This window comes from Rattus norvegicus, chromosome 7, assembly GCF_036323735.1.
Source record: "Rattus norvegicus strain BN/NHsdMcwi chromosome 7, GRCr8, whole genome shotgun sequence".
In the NCBI taxonomy this organism is placed as follows: domain Eukaryota; kingdom Metazoa; phylum Chordata; class Mammalia; order Rodentia; family Muridae; genus Rattus; species Rattus norvegicus.
The window spans coordinates 77,642,130-77,660,459 of NC_086025.1; the positions used below are offsets into that span (position 1 = coordinate 77,642,130).

The following is an 18,330-nucleotide window of genomic DNA, read 5'->3' on the forward strand; positions in this document are numbered from 1 at the left end:
TCAATGTGTCCCATCAGTATGAGTATGTTGTGCCTTCATTTTCATTGAATTCTAGAAAGTCTTGAATTTCTTCTGTATTTCTTCCCTGACAAAGTTATTGAGTAGAGAGTTGCTCAGTTTCCATGAGAATGTGGGCTTTCTGTTGTTTTTGTTGTTATTGAAATCTAGCCTTAGTCCACAGTGATCTGATAGGATGCCTGGGATTATTTCAGTCTTGTATCTGTTGAGACTTATTTTGTGACCAATTATTTGGTCAATTTTGGAGAAGGGACCATGAGGATCTGAGAAGAAGGTATATTCTTTTGTTTTCTGTGAAAGGTTCTATAGATATCTGTTAAATGCATTTGGTCCATAACTTCTGTTAGTTTCATTATGCCTCTGATTAGTTGCTATCTCAATGACCTGTCCATTGTTAAGAGTGGGGTATCGAAGTCTCCCACTATTATTGTGTGGGGTTCAACGTGTTTTGAACATTAGTAAAGTGTCTTTTATTAATATTGGTGCCCTTGCATTTGGAGCATAGATGTTCAGAATTGAGACTTCATCTTGGTGGATCTTTTTCTTTGATGAATATTAAGTGTCTTTCCCCATTTCTGTTGATTACTTTGGTTTAAGTCTATTTTATTAGATTAACAATGGCTACTTTAGCTTGTTTCTTGGGACTGTTTGCTTGGAATACATTTTTCCAGTCCTTTACTCTGAAGTAGTGTCTACCATTATTGCTGTGGTATGTTTCTTGTATGCAACAGGATGATGTATCCTGTTTATGTATTCAGTCTGATAGCCTGTGTCTTTGTATTGGTGAACTGAGTCCATTGATGTTGATAGATATTAATGATGTATGATTGTTAGTTTCTGTTATTTTGTTGTTGGAGGTAGTATTATATGTGTGTGATTTTCTTCTTTGGGGTTTGTTGTGAGTTGATTATTTTCTTGTGTTTTCTTGGGTGTAGTTACTCTCCTTGCATTGGAATTTTCCTTCTAGCATTCTCTGTAGTGCTGGATTAGTGCACTGCTCTTGTTTAAATTTGGTTTTGTCACAGAATATCTTGGTTTCTCCATTTATAGTGATTGAGAGTTTTGCTGGGTGTAGTAGTCTGGATAGCTTCTGTGGACTTGTAGGGTCTGCAAGACATCTTTCCAGGATCTTCTGGCTTTTAGAGTCTCTGTTGAGAAGTCTGATGTAATTCTGATAATTCTGCCTCTATATGTTACTTGGCTTTTCCCCTTGAACTTTTAATACTCTTTCTTTGTTCTGTACATTTTGTGGTTTGATTGTTATGTGACACAGGGGTATTCTTTTCTGGTCCATTCTATTTGATATTCTGTTGGCTTCTTGTTCATTTAAGGCCATATATTTCTTTAGGTCATGAAAATTTTCTTATATGATTTTGTTGAATGTTTTCTGGCCATTTGAACTAGGAATCTTCACCTCTTCTATTCTTAATATTCTTAGGTTTGGTCTTTTCATTGTGTCCCAAATTTCCTGCATGTTTTGGGTTAAGAATCTTTTACACTTGCTATTTTTAACTGATACATCAAATTATTTTATGATATCTTCTACACATGAGTTCTCTCTTCCATCTTTTGCATTCTGTTGGTGATGTTTGCATCTGTAGTTCTTGGTCTCTTAACTAGATTTTCCATGTGCAGAGTTGCCTCATTGTGTGTTTTCTTTATTGCTTCTATTTTTAATTTTAGGTCTGTCCATTGATGAGAGTGGGGTGTTGAAGTTATTGTGTGAGGAACAATGTGTGCTTTGAGCTTTAGTAAAGTTTCTTTTATAAATATGATTGCTCTTACATTTGGAGTATAGTTGTTGAGAATTGATATTTCATCTTATTAGATTTTTCCTTTGATAAGTATGAAGTATCCTTTCTTATCTTTTTTGATAATTTTTGGTTGAAAGTCGATTTTATTCGATATTAGAATGGTTACTCCAGCTTGTTTCTTGGGATCATTTGCTTGGAAAAATTTTTCCAGCCTTTTACTCTGAGATAGTGTCTGTCTTTGTCTCTCGGGTTTGTTTCTGGTATGTAGCAAAATTTTGGGTCCTGTTTATTTATCCAGTCTGTTAGTCTATGTCTTTTTATTGTGAAATTGAGTCCTTTGATATTAAGAGATATTAAGGAAAAGTGATTGTTGTTTCCTGTTATTTTTGTTGTTAAAGGTGGAATTATGTTTGTGTGACAATTTTCTTTTGGGTTTGTTGAAAGAAGATTGCTATCTTGCTTTTTCTAGGGTGTAGTTTCTGTCCCTGTGTTGGCATTTTCCATCTATTATCCTTTTTAGGGCTGGATTTGTGGAAATATATTATGAACATTTGGTTTTGACATGGAATATCTTGGTTTCTCCATCTATGTTAATTGAGGGTTTGCTAAGTATAGTAGCCTGGACTGGCATTTGTGTTCTCTTAGGGTCTGTATGACATCTGCCCAGAATCTTCTGGCTTTCATAGTCTTTGGTAAGAAGTCCGGTGAAATTCTCATAGATTTGCCTTTATATGTTATTTGATCTTTATCCCTTATTGCTTTTAATGTTCTTTACTTGTTTTGTGCATTTGGTATTTTGATTATTATGTGATGAGAGAAATTTCTACTTTGGTCTAGTCTATTTAGAGTTCTGTAGGCTTTTATGTTCATGGGCATCTCTTTCTTTAGGTTAGGGAAGTTTTCTTCTATAATGTTGTTGAAGCTATTTACTGGCCCTTTAAGTTGGTAATCTTTGCTCTCTTCTATACCTGTTACCCTTGTGTTTGGTCTTTTCATTGTGTCCTGGATTTACTAGATGTTTTGGGTTAGAAGCTTTTTGTGTTTTACATTATCTTTGACAGTTGTGTCGATGTTTTCTACAGTATCTTCTGCCCCTGAGATTCTCTCTTCCATCTCTTGTATTCTTGTTGGTTATGACTCCTGATCTCTTTCCTAGGTTTTCTATAACCATGGATGTCTCCTTTTGTGATTTCTTTATTGTTTCTATATTTATTTTTAGATCCTGGATGGTTTTGTTCAATTTCTGTTTGGTTGTGTTTTCCTGTAATTCTTTAAGGGATTTTTGTGTTTCCTCTTTAAGGGCTTCTACCTGTTTAACCTGTATTCTCTTGTATTTCTTTAAGGGAGTTATTGATATCCTTCATAAAGTCCTCTATCAAGGTCATGAGATCTGATTTTAAATCTATGAGATGTGATTTTAAATCCAAATCTTGCTTTTCTGGTATGATGGGGTATCCAGGACTTGCTATAGTGGGAGAACTTGGTTCTGATAATGCCAAGTAGCCTTGGTTTCTGCTGCTTATGTTCTTGTCCTTGCCTCTTGCCATCTGGTTATCTCTGGTGTTAGCTTATCTTGCTGTTTCTGACTGGAGTCTGTCTGTCCTGTGACCCTGGTTTTGTCAGAACTCCTCAGAGTTCAGCTGTCTCTGTGATCCTGTGATTCTGGGATCCTGAGATTCTGAGATCCTTGGTGTGCCATAACTCCTGGGAGTTAAGCTTTCTTGGGGTGTTGCAGGAGTGAGTGAAGAGCTAGAACCCTGAGTTTTCCCTGGGCACTGGTGAAAGTTGGAATGAACTCATGCCTCTGGCTGGGCGAGAGTTTGTGTTTCCCTGGTTCCTATGGGGATCCCAGTTATGCTGGGTGTTGAGAAAGATGCTGTGGCCTCAACTGTGATCTTAAGTGTATCAGAGTTCCAGAGCTCCTGACTGTGTCAGATCTTCTGGGATTCAAGCTTCCTCTATGATCTTGTGATCGTGAATGTTTTGGAGAACCTGGGAGTTGGGCTCCTTGGGTGTTGTAAGATTGAATGAAGAGCCATCACCCCAGGTCTGCTCTAGGTCCAGGTTCAGAGGGGAAGGAACCCATGTCACTGGCTGAACAGAGGTCCCTGGGTCCCTGGATTCTCTGGGTGTTGGCCAAATGTTGTATCCTCTCCTATAATCCTGGGTGTTTTCAGAGCACCTGGGAATCAGGCTCCGGGATCCCTATTTTTATCCTCTTTCAGTGTCTCTATCATTTTCATGAGATGGGATTTAAAGTCAGAATCTTGCTCTTCATGTGGGTGAGGGTATCTAGAACTTGCTGTAGTTGAAGAGCTGGGTTCTGATAGTGCCATACTGCATTGACTTCTGTTGATTATGTTCTTGGGCTTACCTTTTACCATCTGGTTTTCTCTGGTGTTAGCTGGCCTGGGTGTCCTGGATTGTCACAGGAAGCCTTTGGAGGGTATGTCTCATGTTACAGTAGGCCTCCTGGGAGGCAGGTTTGAGCAGGCCTCCGAAGAGATAAGAGGACGGTGGGGTAGAGGAACAGCACAGTTATCTAAAGTGAGTCCAGGTAGAAGTATAGACTGACAGGAAGACGGGGCTCTGACAGGACAGGACAGAGTCTGTGTATGCTGGGCTGTGTGGGTTCCCAGCTGGTGTGAGGGTTAAAGTGGCATTCTCATCTGTGTCACTGGTTAGAACAGTCCTCCTAGTAGTCAGGCAGGGCTGGGGATGTGCTAGTCCACAGAAGTGCAGGTGGAGGTTCAGATCAAAAGGGAGATCTAGATCTCTAATTTTTACATATTGAAGAACTATATTTAATATTTATTCTAGAACAAAAGAAAAACATTGTTATAGTGACTTCATATTTAGTTGCACGAACTGCAAAAGGATCTTTTGGTTGCCCCTAAGTAACCAGTGAAGTCACCTAGCACTGCTCAGGAGTCTGTGTATGTGTACTTCTCCCCTAGTTCACTATAACAACATATTAGAGACAAGCAGGCAAACACTGCCCTGCCATTGCATCCTCGATTGAAAGAATACACACACACACACACACACACACACACACACACACACACAGAGCGAGAGAGAGAAAAAGAGACAGATAGAGAGATAGAGAGACAGAGACAGACAGACAGAAATACTGCCCCAACCACAGAAGTCATCTGAATGTAGTAGTTTATCACAGTATATCTCAGCGCCACTTCCTCTATCGGCTGTTCAAATCAGGCTCCCTAGAATAAGAATCAGAAGTAGAATTCTGCAAAGTGACTTGTTGAAAATGTGCATTTGGGAAAAAGTATATAGTGGAGAAAGACTAGGATAGAGGATGAAACTATGGAAGAATATAGGTTTCCCCTAGGTTCGGTTTCCACATAATCCTTCAGAAAGCTGTTGGCAGCTAAATTTCACCCCACATTTTCCTAACTGTATCAGCAATAACGAGCAGTGTCTATTTCTTAAGGCATGTGTACATGAGAAAGACTTTAAAAACCATACAGTTGTAAATAGTGTGCAGTTCACATTTACACAAGGAGCTAGAGTTGAGCTTGCTGGTCTAATTAAAATCTATACAAGATGCATATAGTGTCTACCACTGCATTTGATTTCTACACATCTATGTTATTATTCATGCAAAAAATTTCTTAAGACAGATAATATTTAAGGGTAGTAGAAAAACTTATTTAAGGATTTTGGAAATAGTTATTAGATTTTGAGTGTGATTTTTTAAAATGTCTTTTATGTAACCCATAGGGCACATAATGTAAACAAAGAGTCCAAAGTAAAAACAAAGCATCAGTCAATTCTTGCTGCACAAAAGTCATCCTAAAAACTTAGAGTTTTAAACAACTTATTAGTGCATAATCAGTGGATTTGCAATTGGGACTTTGTTAAGCCAAATCATTCTTTAGCTATTTTCCCCTGGGCTTTTTCATTGAGCATCTACTAGTTTATAGGATATATACATGCTGGTTAGGTAGAAACAGCCTTACTTACTTCTATAGAATTCAATGCCTGTTTACTATTGCTGGACACAGCTATGGTGATGGGAATGATTGAGCCACATGTGTTCAATGCTTATTTACTCATTGAAAGTTATAGAATCCCAAGAACTATCAAGATTGCTAGCCCTAATATGAAAGAATTCTCCAGGTGTGTTCTTGTGCCACATTAATATTGTCTGTCCCATTATTTAAGCAAAGTAACACGGCCAAATTGGGAGAAAATGTGGCAGAGGATTATCCAGACAATGAGTTGCATCCTCAAACATAAATAATGGAAAGTGCTATTCCCATATCAGCCTAGAACTCAAAATTCATGACAGTGAGAAAGAATGTGTTGAATAAAATAATTCTGGCCTTAAATCTTTCTCCAGAGAAGGATAATTATTTTTCTATTGTTTATGTTTTAGGTTCAACGTTTGTTGGATTTAAGGATGTTTGTTCAGGAGAAACTAATGTGATATTCATTACTAATCCTTTAAATGAAGATTTACAGCATCCAATCCATGTGAAGAATGTACAACTTGTTGACACAATTGAACAATCCAAAGTGTTTATACATAGACCTGATATAAGGTATCATTATGAAAACTCATTATTTTCTTTATTAACTTTCTGCTCTATGTTCCCTGGTAGACATCTGAGGAAGGGTTATTAAATTAAAATAACTGCTACTATCTAGAAAATAATAATATTCATGAATCTTCAGACTTTAAATTTTAGCATCCTCAGTTATTTTAAAACTTAGCCTCAGAGACAGGCAGGTAGATCAGTGGAATAGAATTGAAGACCAAAAAATGAACCAACACACCTAAACCATCCAGTGGAAAAAAGACAGTATTTCAACAAATGGTGCTGGTTCAACTGGCTTTCAGCAACCAACAGATTGGGAAAAAATCTTTACCAATCCTACATCAGATAGAGGGCTAATATCCAGTATATACAAAGATCCCGAGAAGTTAGACTCCAGAGAATCAAATAACCCTATTAAAAATGGGATACAGAGATAAACAAAGAATTCTCAGCTGAGGAATATCGAATAATTGCTAAGCACCTAAAGAAATGCTCAGCATCTTTAGTCATCAAAGAAATGCAAATCAAAACAACCCTGAGATTTTTACCTCACATCAGTAAGAATGGCTAAGATCAAAACCTCAGGTAACAGCATATGCTGGTGAGGATGCAGAAAAAGAGGAACATTCCTCCATTGTTGGTGAGATTGCAAGCTGGTAAAACCACTCTGGAAATCAGTATGGTGGTTTCTTAGAAAATTGAATATAGTACTTCCTGAGGATCCAGCTATGCCATTTCTAGGCATACAACCCAAAAGATGCTCCAACATATAACAAGGCTACATGCTCCACTACGTTCAAAACAGCCTTTTTTTTATAATAGCCAGAAGCTAGAAAGAACCCAGCTGTCTCTCAACAGCAGAATGGATACAGAAAATGTAGTACATTTACACAATGGAGAACTACTCAGCTATTAAAAACGATGACTTTATGAAATTCTTAGACAAATGAATGGAAGTAGAAAATATCATCCTGAGTGAGGTAACCCAATTACAAAAGAACACACATGTACGCACTCACTGATAAGAGGATATTAGCCCAAATGTTTGGATTACCCAAGATACAATTTACAGACTACATGAAGCTCAAGAAGAGAAAGATAAAAGTCTAGATGCTTCAGTACTTCTTAGAACTGGGGAATAAAATATTCACAGGAGGAAATATGGAGATAAAGTGTAGAGCAGAGACTGAAGGAAAGGTCATCCAGTGACTGCCACACATGGGGACCCATCCCACATGTAGTCACCAAACCCAGTCAATATTGTGGATGCCAAGAAGTGCATGCTGACAGGAGCCTAATATAGCTGTTTCCTGAGAAGCTCTTCCAGAGTCTGACAAATACAGAGGCAGATACTCTCTCAACCAACCATTGAACTGAGAACGGGAATTCCAATGAAGGAGTTAAAGAAAGGACTGAGGTAGCTGAGGGGATTTGCAACCTCATAGAAAGAATAATAATAACAGCCAGCCAGACCCCCCAGAGCTCCCAGGGACTAAACCACCAAGGAAAGAGTACACATGGAGCGAATCTTGTCTCCAGCCAAATATGTAGCAGAGGATGGGCCTTGTAGGGCATCAGTGGGAGGAGGGGCCCTTGTTCCTGTGAAGGCTTCATGCACCAGTGTAAGGGAACAGCAAGGTGGAGAAGCAGGAGGGAGTAGATGGTTGGGTGGGGAACACCCTCATGGACACAGGGAGTGATGGGATGGTATAGGGAGGAGAAAACAGGAAAGGGAATAACATTTGAAATGTAAATAAAGGAAATATCTAATAAAAGAGAAGAAAAAGGCCCGTGAGAGAGAGAGACCCAACCGCCTGGTCAGGTGGGCACTCCTGAGGCGGCAGAGCGGAAGAGACCACCAACACTGCCCACCCCTGCCCACATCCCTGGCCCAAGAGGAAACTGTATAAGGCCTCTGGGCTCCCGTGGGGGAGGGCCCAGGAGCGGCAGGAACCCTGCCTGAGACACCGCCAGAACCTGAAGGAAACAGACTGGATAAACAGTTCTCTGCACCCAAATCCCGTGGGAGGGAGAGCTTAACCTTCAGAGAGGCAGACAAGCCTGGGAAACCAGAAGAGACTGCTCTCTGCACACACATCTCGGACGCCAGAGGAAAAACCCAAAGACCATCTGGAACCCTGGTGCACTGAGGCTCCCGGAAGGGGCGGCACAGGTCTTCCTGGTTGCTGCCGCTGCAGAGAGCCCGTGGGCAGCACCCCACGAGCGAACTTGAGCCTCGGGACCACAGGTAAGACCAACTTTTCTGCTGCAAGAAAGCTGCCTGGTGAACTCAAGACACAGGCCCACAGGAACAGCTGAAGACCTGTAGAGAGGAAAAACTACACGCCCGAAAGCAGAACACTCTGTCCCCATAACTGACTGAAAGAGAGGAAAACAGGTCTACAGCACTCCTGACACACAGGCTTATAGGACAGTCTAGCCACTGTCAGAAATAGCAGAACAAAGTAACAATAGAGATAATCTGATGGCGAGAGGCAAGCGCAGGAACCCAAGCAACAGAAACCAAGACTACATGGCGCCATCGGAGCCCAATTCTCCCATCAAAACAAACATGGAATATCCAAACACACCAGAAAAGCAAGATCTAGTTTCAAAATCATTTTTGATCATGATGCTGGAGGACTTCAAGAAAGACGTGAAGAACTCCCTTAGAGAACAAGTAGAAGCCTACAGAGAGGAATCGCAAAAATGCCTGAAAGAACTCCAGGAAAACATAAATAAACAAGTAGAAGCCCATAGAGAGGAGACACAAAAATCCCTGAAAGAATTCCAGGAAAACACAATCAAACAGTTGAAGGAATTAAAAATGGAAATAGAAGCAATCAAGAAAGAACACATGGAAACAACCCTGGATATAGAAAACCAAAAGAAGAGACAAGGAGCTGTAGATACAAGCTTCACCAACAGAATACAAGAGATGGAAGAGAGAATCTCAGGAGCAGAAGATTCCATAGAAATCATTGACTCAACTGTCAAAGATAATGTAAAGCGGAAAAAGCTACTGGTCCAAAACATACAGGAAATCCAGGACTCAATGAGAAGATCAAACCTAAGGATAATAGGTATAGAAGAGAGTGAAGACTCCCAGCTCAAAGGACCAGTAAATATCTTCAACAAAATCATAGAAGAAAACTTCCCTAACCTAAAAAAAGAGATACCCATAGACATACAAGAAGCCTACAGAACTCCAAATAGATTGGACCAGAAAAGAAACACCTCCCGTCACATAATTGTCAAAACACCAAACGCACAAAATAAAGAAAGAATATTAAAAGCAGTAAGGGAAAAAGGTCAAGTAACATATAAAGGCAGACTTATCAGAATCACACCAGATTCTCGCCAGAAACTATGAAGGCCAGAAGATCCTGGACTGATGTCATACAGACCCTAAGAGAACACAAATGCCAGCCCAGGTTACTGTATCCTGCAAAACTCTCAATTAACATTGATGGAGAAACCAAGATATTCCATGACAAAACCAAATTTACACAATATCTTTCTACAAATCCAGCACTACAAAGGATAATAAATGGTAAAGCCCAACATAAGGAGGTAAGCTATACCCTAGAAGAAGCAAGAAACTAATCGTCTTGGCAACAAAACAAAGAGAATGAAAGCACACAAACATAACCTCACTTCCAAATATGAATATAACGGGAAGCAATAATCACTATTCCTTAATATCTCCCAATATCAATGGCCTCAACTCCCCAATAAAAAGAAATAGATTAACAAACTGGATAAGCAACGAGGACCCTGCATTCTGCTGCCTACAGGAAACACACCTCAGAGACAAAGACAGACACTACCTCAGAGTGAAAGGCTGGAAAACAACTTTCCAAGCAAATGGTCAAAAGAAGCAAGCTGGAGTAGCCATTCTAATATCAAATAAAATCAATTTTCAACTAAAAGTCATCAAAAAAGATAAGGAAGGACACTTCATATTCATCAAAAAAAAAAAAAATCCACCAAGATGAAGTCTCAATCCTAAATATCTATGCCCCAAATACAAGGGCACCTACATATGTAAAAGAAACCTTACTAAAGCTCAAAACACACATTGCACCTCACACAATAATAGTGGGAGATTTCAACACCCCACTCTCATCAATGAACACATCATGGAAACAGAAATTAAACAGAGATGTAGACAGACTAAGAGAAGTCATGAGCCAAATGGACTTAACTGATATTTATAGAACATTCTATCCTAAAGCAAAAGGATATACCTTCTTCTCAGCTCCTCATGGTACTTTCTCCAAAATTGACCATATAATTGGTCAAAAAACGGGCCTCAACAGGTACGGAAAGATAGAAATAATCCCATGCGTGCTATCGGACCACCACGGCCTAAAACTGGTCTTCAATAACAATAAGGGAAGAATGCCCACATATACGTGGAAATTGAACAATGCTCTACTCAATGATAACCTGGTCAAGGAAGAAATAAAGAAAAAATTAAAAACTTTTTAGAATTTAATGAAAATGAATGTACAACATACCCAAACTTATGGGACACAATGAAAGCTGTGCTAAGAGGAAAACTCATAGCGCTGAGTGCCTGCAGAAAGAAACAGGAAAGAGCATATGTCAGCAGCTTGACAGCACACCTAAAAGCTCTAGAACAAAAAGAAGCAAATACACCCAGGAGGAGTAGAAGGCAGGAAATAATCAAACTCAGAGCTGAAATCAACCAAGTAGAAACAAAAAGGACCATAGAAAGAATCAACAGAACCAAAAGTTGGTTCTTTGAGAAAATCAACAAGATAGATAAACCCTTAGCCAGACTAACGAGAGGACACAGAGAGTGCGTCCAAATTAACAAAATCAGAAATGAAAAGGGAGACATAACTACAGATTCAGAGGAAATTCAAAAAATCATCAGATCTTACTATAAAAACCTATATTCAACAAAACTTGAAAATCTTCAGGAAATGGACAATTTCCTAGACAGATACCAGGTACCGAAGTTAAATCAGGAACAGATAAACCAGTTAAACAACCCCATAACTCCTAAGGAAATAGAAGCAGTCATTAAAGGTCTCCCAACCAAAAAGAGCCCAGGTCCAGACGGGTTTAGTGCAGAATTCTATCAGACCTTCATAGAAGACCTCATACCAATATTATCCAAACTATTCCACAAAATTGAAACAGATGGAGCCCTACCGAATTCCTTCTACGAAGCCACAATTACTCTTATACCTAAACCACACAAAGACCCAACAAAGAAAGAGAACTTCAGACCAATTTCCCTTATGAATATCGACACAAAAATACTCAATAAAATTCTGGCAAACCGAATTCAAGAGCACATCAAAACAATCATCCACCATGATCAAGTAGGCTTCATCCCAGGCATGCAGGGATGGTTTAATATACGGAAAACCATCAACGTGATCCATCATATAAACAAACTGAAAGAACAGAACCACATGATCATTTCATTAGATGCTGAGAAAGCATTTGACAAAATTCAACACCCCTTCATGATAAAAGTCCTGGAAAGAATAGGAATTCAAGGCCCATACCTAAACATAGTAAAAGCCATATACAGCAAACCAGTTGCTAACATTAAACTAAATGGAGAGAAACTTGAAGCAATCCCACTAAAATCAGGGACTAGACAAGGCTGCCCACTCTCTCCCTACTTATTCAATATAGTTCTTGAAGTTCTAGCCAGAGCAATCAGACAACAAAAGGAGATCAAGGGGATACAGATCGGAAAAGAAGAGGTCAAAATATCACTATTTGCAGACGACATGATAGTATATTTAAGTGATCCCAAAAGTTCCACCAGAGAACTACTAAAGCTGATAAACAACTTCAGCAAAGTGGCTGGGTATAAAATTAACTCAAATAAATCAGTTGCCTTCCTCTATACAAAAGAGAAACAAGCCGAGAAAGAAATTAGGGAAACGACACCCTTCATAATAGATCCAAATAATATAAAGTACCTCGGTGTGACTTTAACCAGGCAAGTAAAAGATCTGTACAATAAGAACTTCAAGACACTGAGGAAAGAAATTGAAGAAGACCTCAGAAGATGGAAAGATCTCCCATGCTCATGGATTGGCAGGATTAATATAGTAAAAATGGCCATTTTACCAAAAGCAATCTACAGATTCAATGCAATCCCCATCAAAATACTAATCCAATTCTTCAAAGAGTTAGACAGAACAATTTGCAAATTCATCTGGAATAACAAAACACCCAGGATAGCTAAAGCTATCCTCAACAATAAAAGGACTTCAGGGGGAATCACTATCCCTGAACTCAAGCAGTATTACAGAGCAATAGTGATAAAAACTGCATGGTATTGGTACAGAGACAGACAGATAGACCAATAGAATAGAATTGAAGACTCAGAAATGAACCCACACACCTATGGTCACTTGATTATTGACAAAGGAGCCAAAACCATCCAATGGAAAAAAGATAGCATTTTCAGCAAATGGTGCTGGTTCAACTGGAGGGCAACATGTAGAAGAATGCAGATCGATCCATCCTTATCACCATGTACAAAGCTTATGTCCAAGTGGATCAAGGACCTCCACATCAAACCAGACACACTCAAACTAATAGAAGAAAAACTAGGGAAGCATCTGGAACACATGGGCACTGGAAAAAATTTCCTGAACAAAACACCAATGGCTTACGCTCTAAGATCAAGAATCAACAAATGGGATCTCATAAAGCTGCAAAGCTTCTGTAAGGCAAAGGACACTGTGGTTAGGACAAAACGGCAACCAACAGATTGGGAAAAGATCTTTACCAATCCTACAACAGATAGAGGCCTTATATCCAAAATATACAAAGAACTCACGAAGTTAGACCGCAGGGAAACAAATAACCCTATTAAAAAATGGGGTTCAGAGCTAGACAAAGAATTCACAGCTGAGGAATGCCGAATGGCTGAGAAACACCTAAAGAAATGTTCAACATCTTTAGTCATAAGGGAAATGCAAATCAAAACAACCCTGAGATTTCACCTCACACCAGTGAGAATGGCTAAGATCAAAAACTCAGGTGACAGCAGATGCTGGCGAGGATGTGGAGAAAGAGGAACACTCCTCCATTGTTGGTGGGATTGCAGACTGGTAAAACCATTCTGGAAATCAGTCTGGAGGTTCCTCAGAAAATTGGACATCGAACTGCCTGAGGATCCAGCTATACCTCTCTTGGGCATATACCCAAAAGATGCCTCAACATATAAAAGAGACACATGCTGCACTATGTTCATCGCAGCCTTATTTATAATAGCCAGAAACTGGAAAGAACCCAGATGCCCTTCAACAGAGGAATGGATACAGAAAATGTGGTACATCTACACAATGGAATATTACTCAGCTATCAAAAACAACGAGTTTATGAAATTCGTAGGCAAATGGTTGGAACTGGAAAATATCATCCTGAATGAGCTAACCGAATCACAGAAAGACATACATGGTATGCATTCATTGATAAGTGGCTGTTAGCCCAAATGCTTGAATTACCCTAGATCCCTAGAACAAACGAAACTCAAGACAGATGATCAAAATGTGAATGCTTCACTCCTTCTTTAAATGAGGAAAAAGAATACCCTTGGCTGGGAAGGGAGAAGGAAAGATTAAAACAGAGACTGAAGGAACACCCATTCAGAGCCTGCCCCACAGGTGGCCCATACATATACAGCCACCCAATTAGACAAGATGGATGAAGCAAAGAAGTGCAGACCGACAGGAGCCGGATGTAGATCGCTCCTGAGAGACACAGCCAGAATACAGCAAATACAGAGGCGAATGCCAGCAGCAAACCACTGAACTGAGAATAGGTCCCCCGTTGAAGGAATCAGAGAAAGAACTGAAAGAGCTTGAAGGGGCTCGAGACCCCAAAAGTACAACAATGTCAAGCAACCAGAGCTTCCAGGGACTAAGCCACTACCTAAATACTATACATGGACTGACCCTGGACTCTGACCCCATAGGTAGCAATGAATATCCTAGTAAGAGCACCAGTGGAAGGGGAAGCCCTGGGTCCTGCTAAGACTGAACCCCCAGTGAACTAGACTATGGGGGGAGGGCGGCAATGGGGGGGAGGGTTGGGAGGGGGACACCCATAAGGAAGGGGAGGGGGGAGGGGGATGTTTGCCCGGAAACCGGGAAAGGGAATAACACTTGAAATGTATATAAGAAATACTCAAGTTAATAAAAAAAAAAAAAAGAAATGTTCAACATCTTTAGTCATAAGGGAAATGCAAATCAAAACAACCCTGAAATTTCACCTCACACCAGTGAGAATGACTAAGATCAAAAACTCAGGTGACAGCAGATGCTGGTGAGGATGTGGAGAAAGAGGAACACTCCTCCATTGTTGGTGGGATTGCAGACTGGTAAAACCATTCTGGAAATCAGTCTGGAGGTTCCTCAGAAAATTGGACATTGAACTGCCTGAGGATCCAGCTATACCTCTCTTGGGCATATACCCAAAAGATTCCTCAACATACAAAAGAGACACGTGCTCCACTATGTTCATCGCAGCCTTATTTATAATAGCCAGAAACTGGAAAGAACCCAGATGCCCTTCAACAGAGGAATGGATACAGAAAATGTGGTACATCTACACAATGGAATATTACTCAGCTATCAAAAACAACAAGTTTATGAAATTCGTAGGCAAATGGTTGGAACTGGAAAATATCATCCTGAGTGAGCTAACCCAATCACAGAAAGACATACATGGTATGCACTCATTGATAAGTGGCTATTAGCCCAAATGCTTGAATTACCCTAGATCCCTAGAACAAACGAAACTCAAGACGGATGATCAAAATGTGAATGCTTCACTCCTTCTTTAAATGAGGAAAAAGAATACCCTTGGCAGGGAAGGGAGAGGCAAAGATTAAAACAGAGACTGAAGGAACACCCATTCAGAGCCTGCCCCACATGTGGCCCATACATATACAGCCACCCAATTAGACAAGATGGATGAAGCAAAGAAGTGCAGACCAACAGGAGCCGGATGTAGATCGCTCCTGAGAGACACAGCCAGAATACAGCAAATACAGAGGCGAATGCCAGCAGCAAACCACTGAACTGAGAATAGGTCCCCCGTTGAAGGAATCAGAGAAAGAACTGGAAGAGCTTGAAGGTGCTCGAGACCCCAAAAGTACAACAGTGTCAAGCAACCAGAGCTTCCAGGGACTAAGCCACTACCTAAAGACTATACATGGACTGACCCTGGACTCTGACCCCATAGGTAGCAATGAATATTCTAGTAAGATCACCAGTGGAAGGGTAGCCCTGGGTCCTGCTAAGACTGAACCGCCAGTGAACTAGACTATGGGGTAGGGCGGCAATGGGGGGAGGGTTGGGAGGGGGACACCCATAAGGAAGGGGAGGGGGGAGGGGGATGTTTGTCCGGAAACCAGGAAAGGGAATAACACTTGAAATGTATATAAGAAATACTCAAGTTAATAAAAAAAAAAGAAAAAAAAAGAGAAGAAAAAGAAAAAACTGAGCTTTACTGCATGCATTCTCACATTATTTTTTTCATGCATCATCAGTAATGTATTTACTAAAGACAAAGTTCGGGATGCAGGTTTCTACTTTCTATATGAATGTTTTTCTACCAGTCATCATAAAGGTATAAGAGATTTCTTTTTTTTTCTTTTCTTTGTTTTTATTGGATATTTCTTTATTTACATTTCAAATGTAGGGGTTGGGGATTTAGCTCAGTGGTAGAGTGCTTGCCTAGCAAGCACAAGGCCCTGGGTTCGGTCCTCAGCTCTGGAAGAAAAAAAAAAAAACCCTACATTTCAAATGTTATTTCCTTTCCCGGTTTCCTGTCCATAAGCCCCTATCCCCTCCCTGTCCTCTTCTTCTATAAAGGTGTTTCCCTCCCCATCCAACTCCCCCCCCCCAGACATTCCCTTATGCTTGGGGTCCAACCTAGGCAGGACCAAGGGTTACTGTATCATTTCTTTCTGTTAAGTTTTGTTACTTGTTATTTTCTAAATATCCTATCATGGTCACTCCAAAAAGGTGCTTGGAAGCTGTACATTTGTTATTCTAATAGCAAAGAAATTTGGACCTGAGACCTTTTCTGATCAGTTAGTATCAAGACATTTCCAGAAAATGATTGCATAGATTTGAGGTTATAGAATAATCTAGTCAATTCCCGATAGAGTTTTATGACATATAGAATATGAATCGAAGTGTAAGACAACATTTAAGAAAATAAATTTTCCATCAGAAGTACTTGGCCAGCTTATAAAAGAGCAATGCTCTCTAGCTGCATAGGCATCCTCCCAGAGAAATAGGGTTCCATATGTAGCTCAACTTCATATCATTCAATGTTGATAACAGCCCAATGTTTGCTTATTTAACATTATTGTAATTTTCTAGTTTTATTCAGCAGAGTCACTTCCCATTAAACAATTTACATCTGCTTATTTAGTGGGGATTGAAGTCTTAAAATTTCATATATAATTTTAATGTCTTGGTCAAGAAGATTGGACTGTGATTTCAGTTACCATTTCTTTTAGCTTTTTTTCTAGTGGATATCATTGATCTTCTCCAGTTCTTCCTTGCCAAACAGTGCACTCAGACTTCAAAAGCTCTAAGTATTGGTTAATAACGGACGTGCGCCTCCTCTTTCACAATTGTAATTATAGAAATCCCTGCAATACAAATTGTTATTACCACTCTTACAATAAAGGGAAAATAATTGACTGATTCTGGAGAATCATCTTGAGATAGCAACATCTCTGCCATGCAATTCACTTTCCAAGTTTTTTTTAATTAATTTATTAATTAATTTTTACACTCCAGATTTTATTCCCCTCCCAGTCTACCACCAGACAGTTCCACATCCCATACCTCCTCCCTGCTCCCCACCCCACCCCTGGATGTCCCCACCCCCTCACTCTACCAGACCTCTAAACTCCCTGGGACCTCCAGTCTCTTAAGGGTTAGGTCCATCTTCTCTGACTGAACTCTGCTGTAGATGTGTTGGGAGCCTCATATCAGCTGGTGTATGCTGCCGGGTTGGTGGTCCAGTATCTGAGAGATCTCGGGGGTCCAGATTAATTGAGATTGCTGGTTCTCTTACAGGGTCTCCCCCCTCCTCCTCAGCTTCCTCTAGCTTTTCACTAATTCAACCAGAGGAGTCAGCAGCTTCTGTTCATTGGTTGGGAGCACATATCTGCATCTGACTCTTTCAGCTGCTTGTTGGGTCTTTCAGAGGGCAGTCACGATAGACCCCTTTTTGTGATCAATCCATAGCCTCAGTAATGGTGTCAGGTTTTGGGTCCTACCCTTGAGCTGAATTCCCCTTTGGACCTGATAATGGGCCTTCTTTTCCTCAGGCTCTTCTCCATTTCCATCGCTACATTTCTTTCAGACAGCAACAATTATGGGTCAGAGTTTTGACTGTGGGATGGCAACTCCATCCCTCACTTGATGCCTTATCTTTCTGCTGAAGGTGGGTTCAATAAGTTCCCTCTTCCCAATGTAGGAAATTTCATCTAGGGTCGCCCTCTATGAGTTCTGAGAGTCTCTCACCTCCCAGGTCTCTGGTACATTCTGGAGGGTCCTCCCAACCTCCTTCCTCCTGAGGTCACCTGCTTCCATTCTTTCCACTGTACCTCAGGGCTTCAATCCTTTTCCCCAACTCAATATCAGATCTTGTTCCCCTCTTACCCTTCCCCATTCCCTTCTCCCTTGTGGTTGTTTTCTTTTCATAAAATCAGAATGAAGCTCATCTGAAAGCATCAGGCATGTTCTATGTTCCTTCTCTCCCTATGTATTGGAAGGTATCCTTCCATAACTTATGTACACACGCACATACACACACACACACACACACACACACACACACACACACACACACACACACACAAAATCTACCTTTTTAGGTTCTTGGGACCTGAGGGAAGAGAGAGCACACAGTTTGAGGGTTTCTGATCACTTTGTTTTACAAACCATACTACACAT

The 18,330-nt window shown here is 40.2% G+C and overlaps 1 protein-coding gene across 2 annotated transcripts in view; it reads left to right on the forward strand.

Annotated features, from left to right (window-relative positions):
- Positions 1 to 18,330, forward strand: part of Pkhd1l1 (PKHD1 like 1) — a 174,932-nt gene that overhangs the window by 137,067 nt on the left and 19,535 nt on the right. For both annotated transcript variants that reach the window (XM_039079161.2, NM_001034931.2), the window contains exon 68: positions 6,175 to 6,340. In XM_039079161.2, coding sequence (XP_038935089.1) covers positions 6,175 to 6,340 — 166 coding nt within the window. The remainder of the gene's footprint in view (positions 1 to 6,174; positions 6,341 to 18,330) is intronic.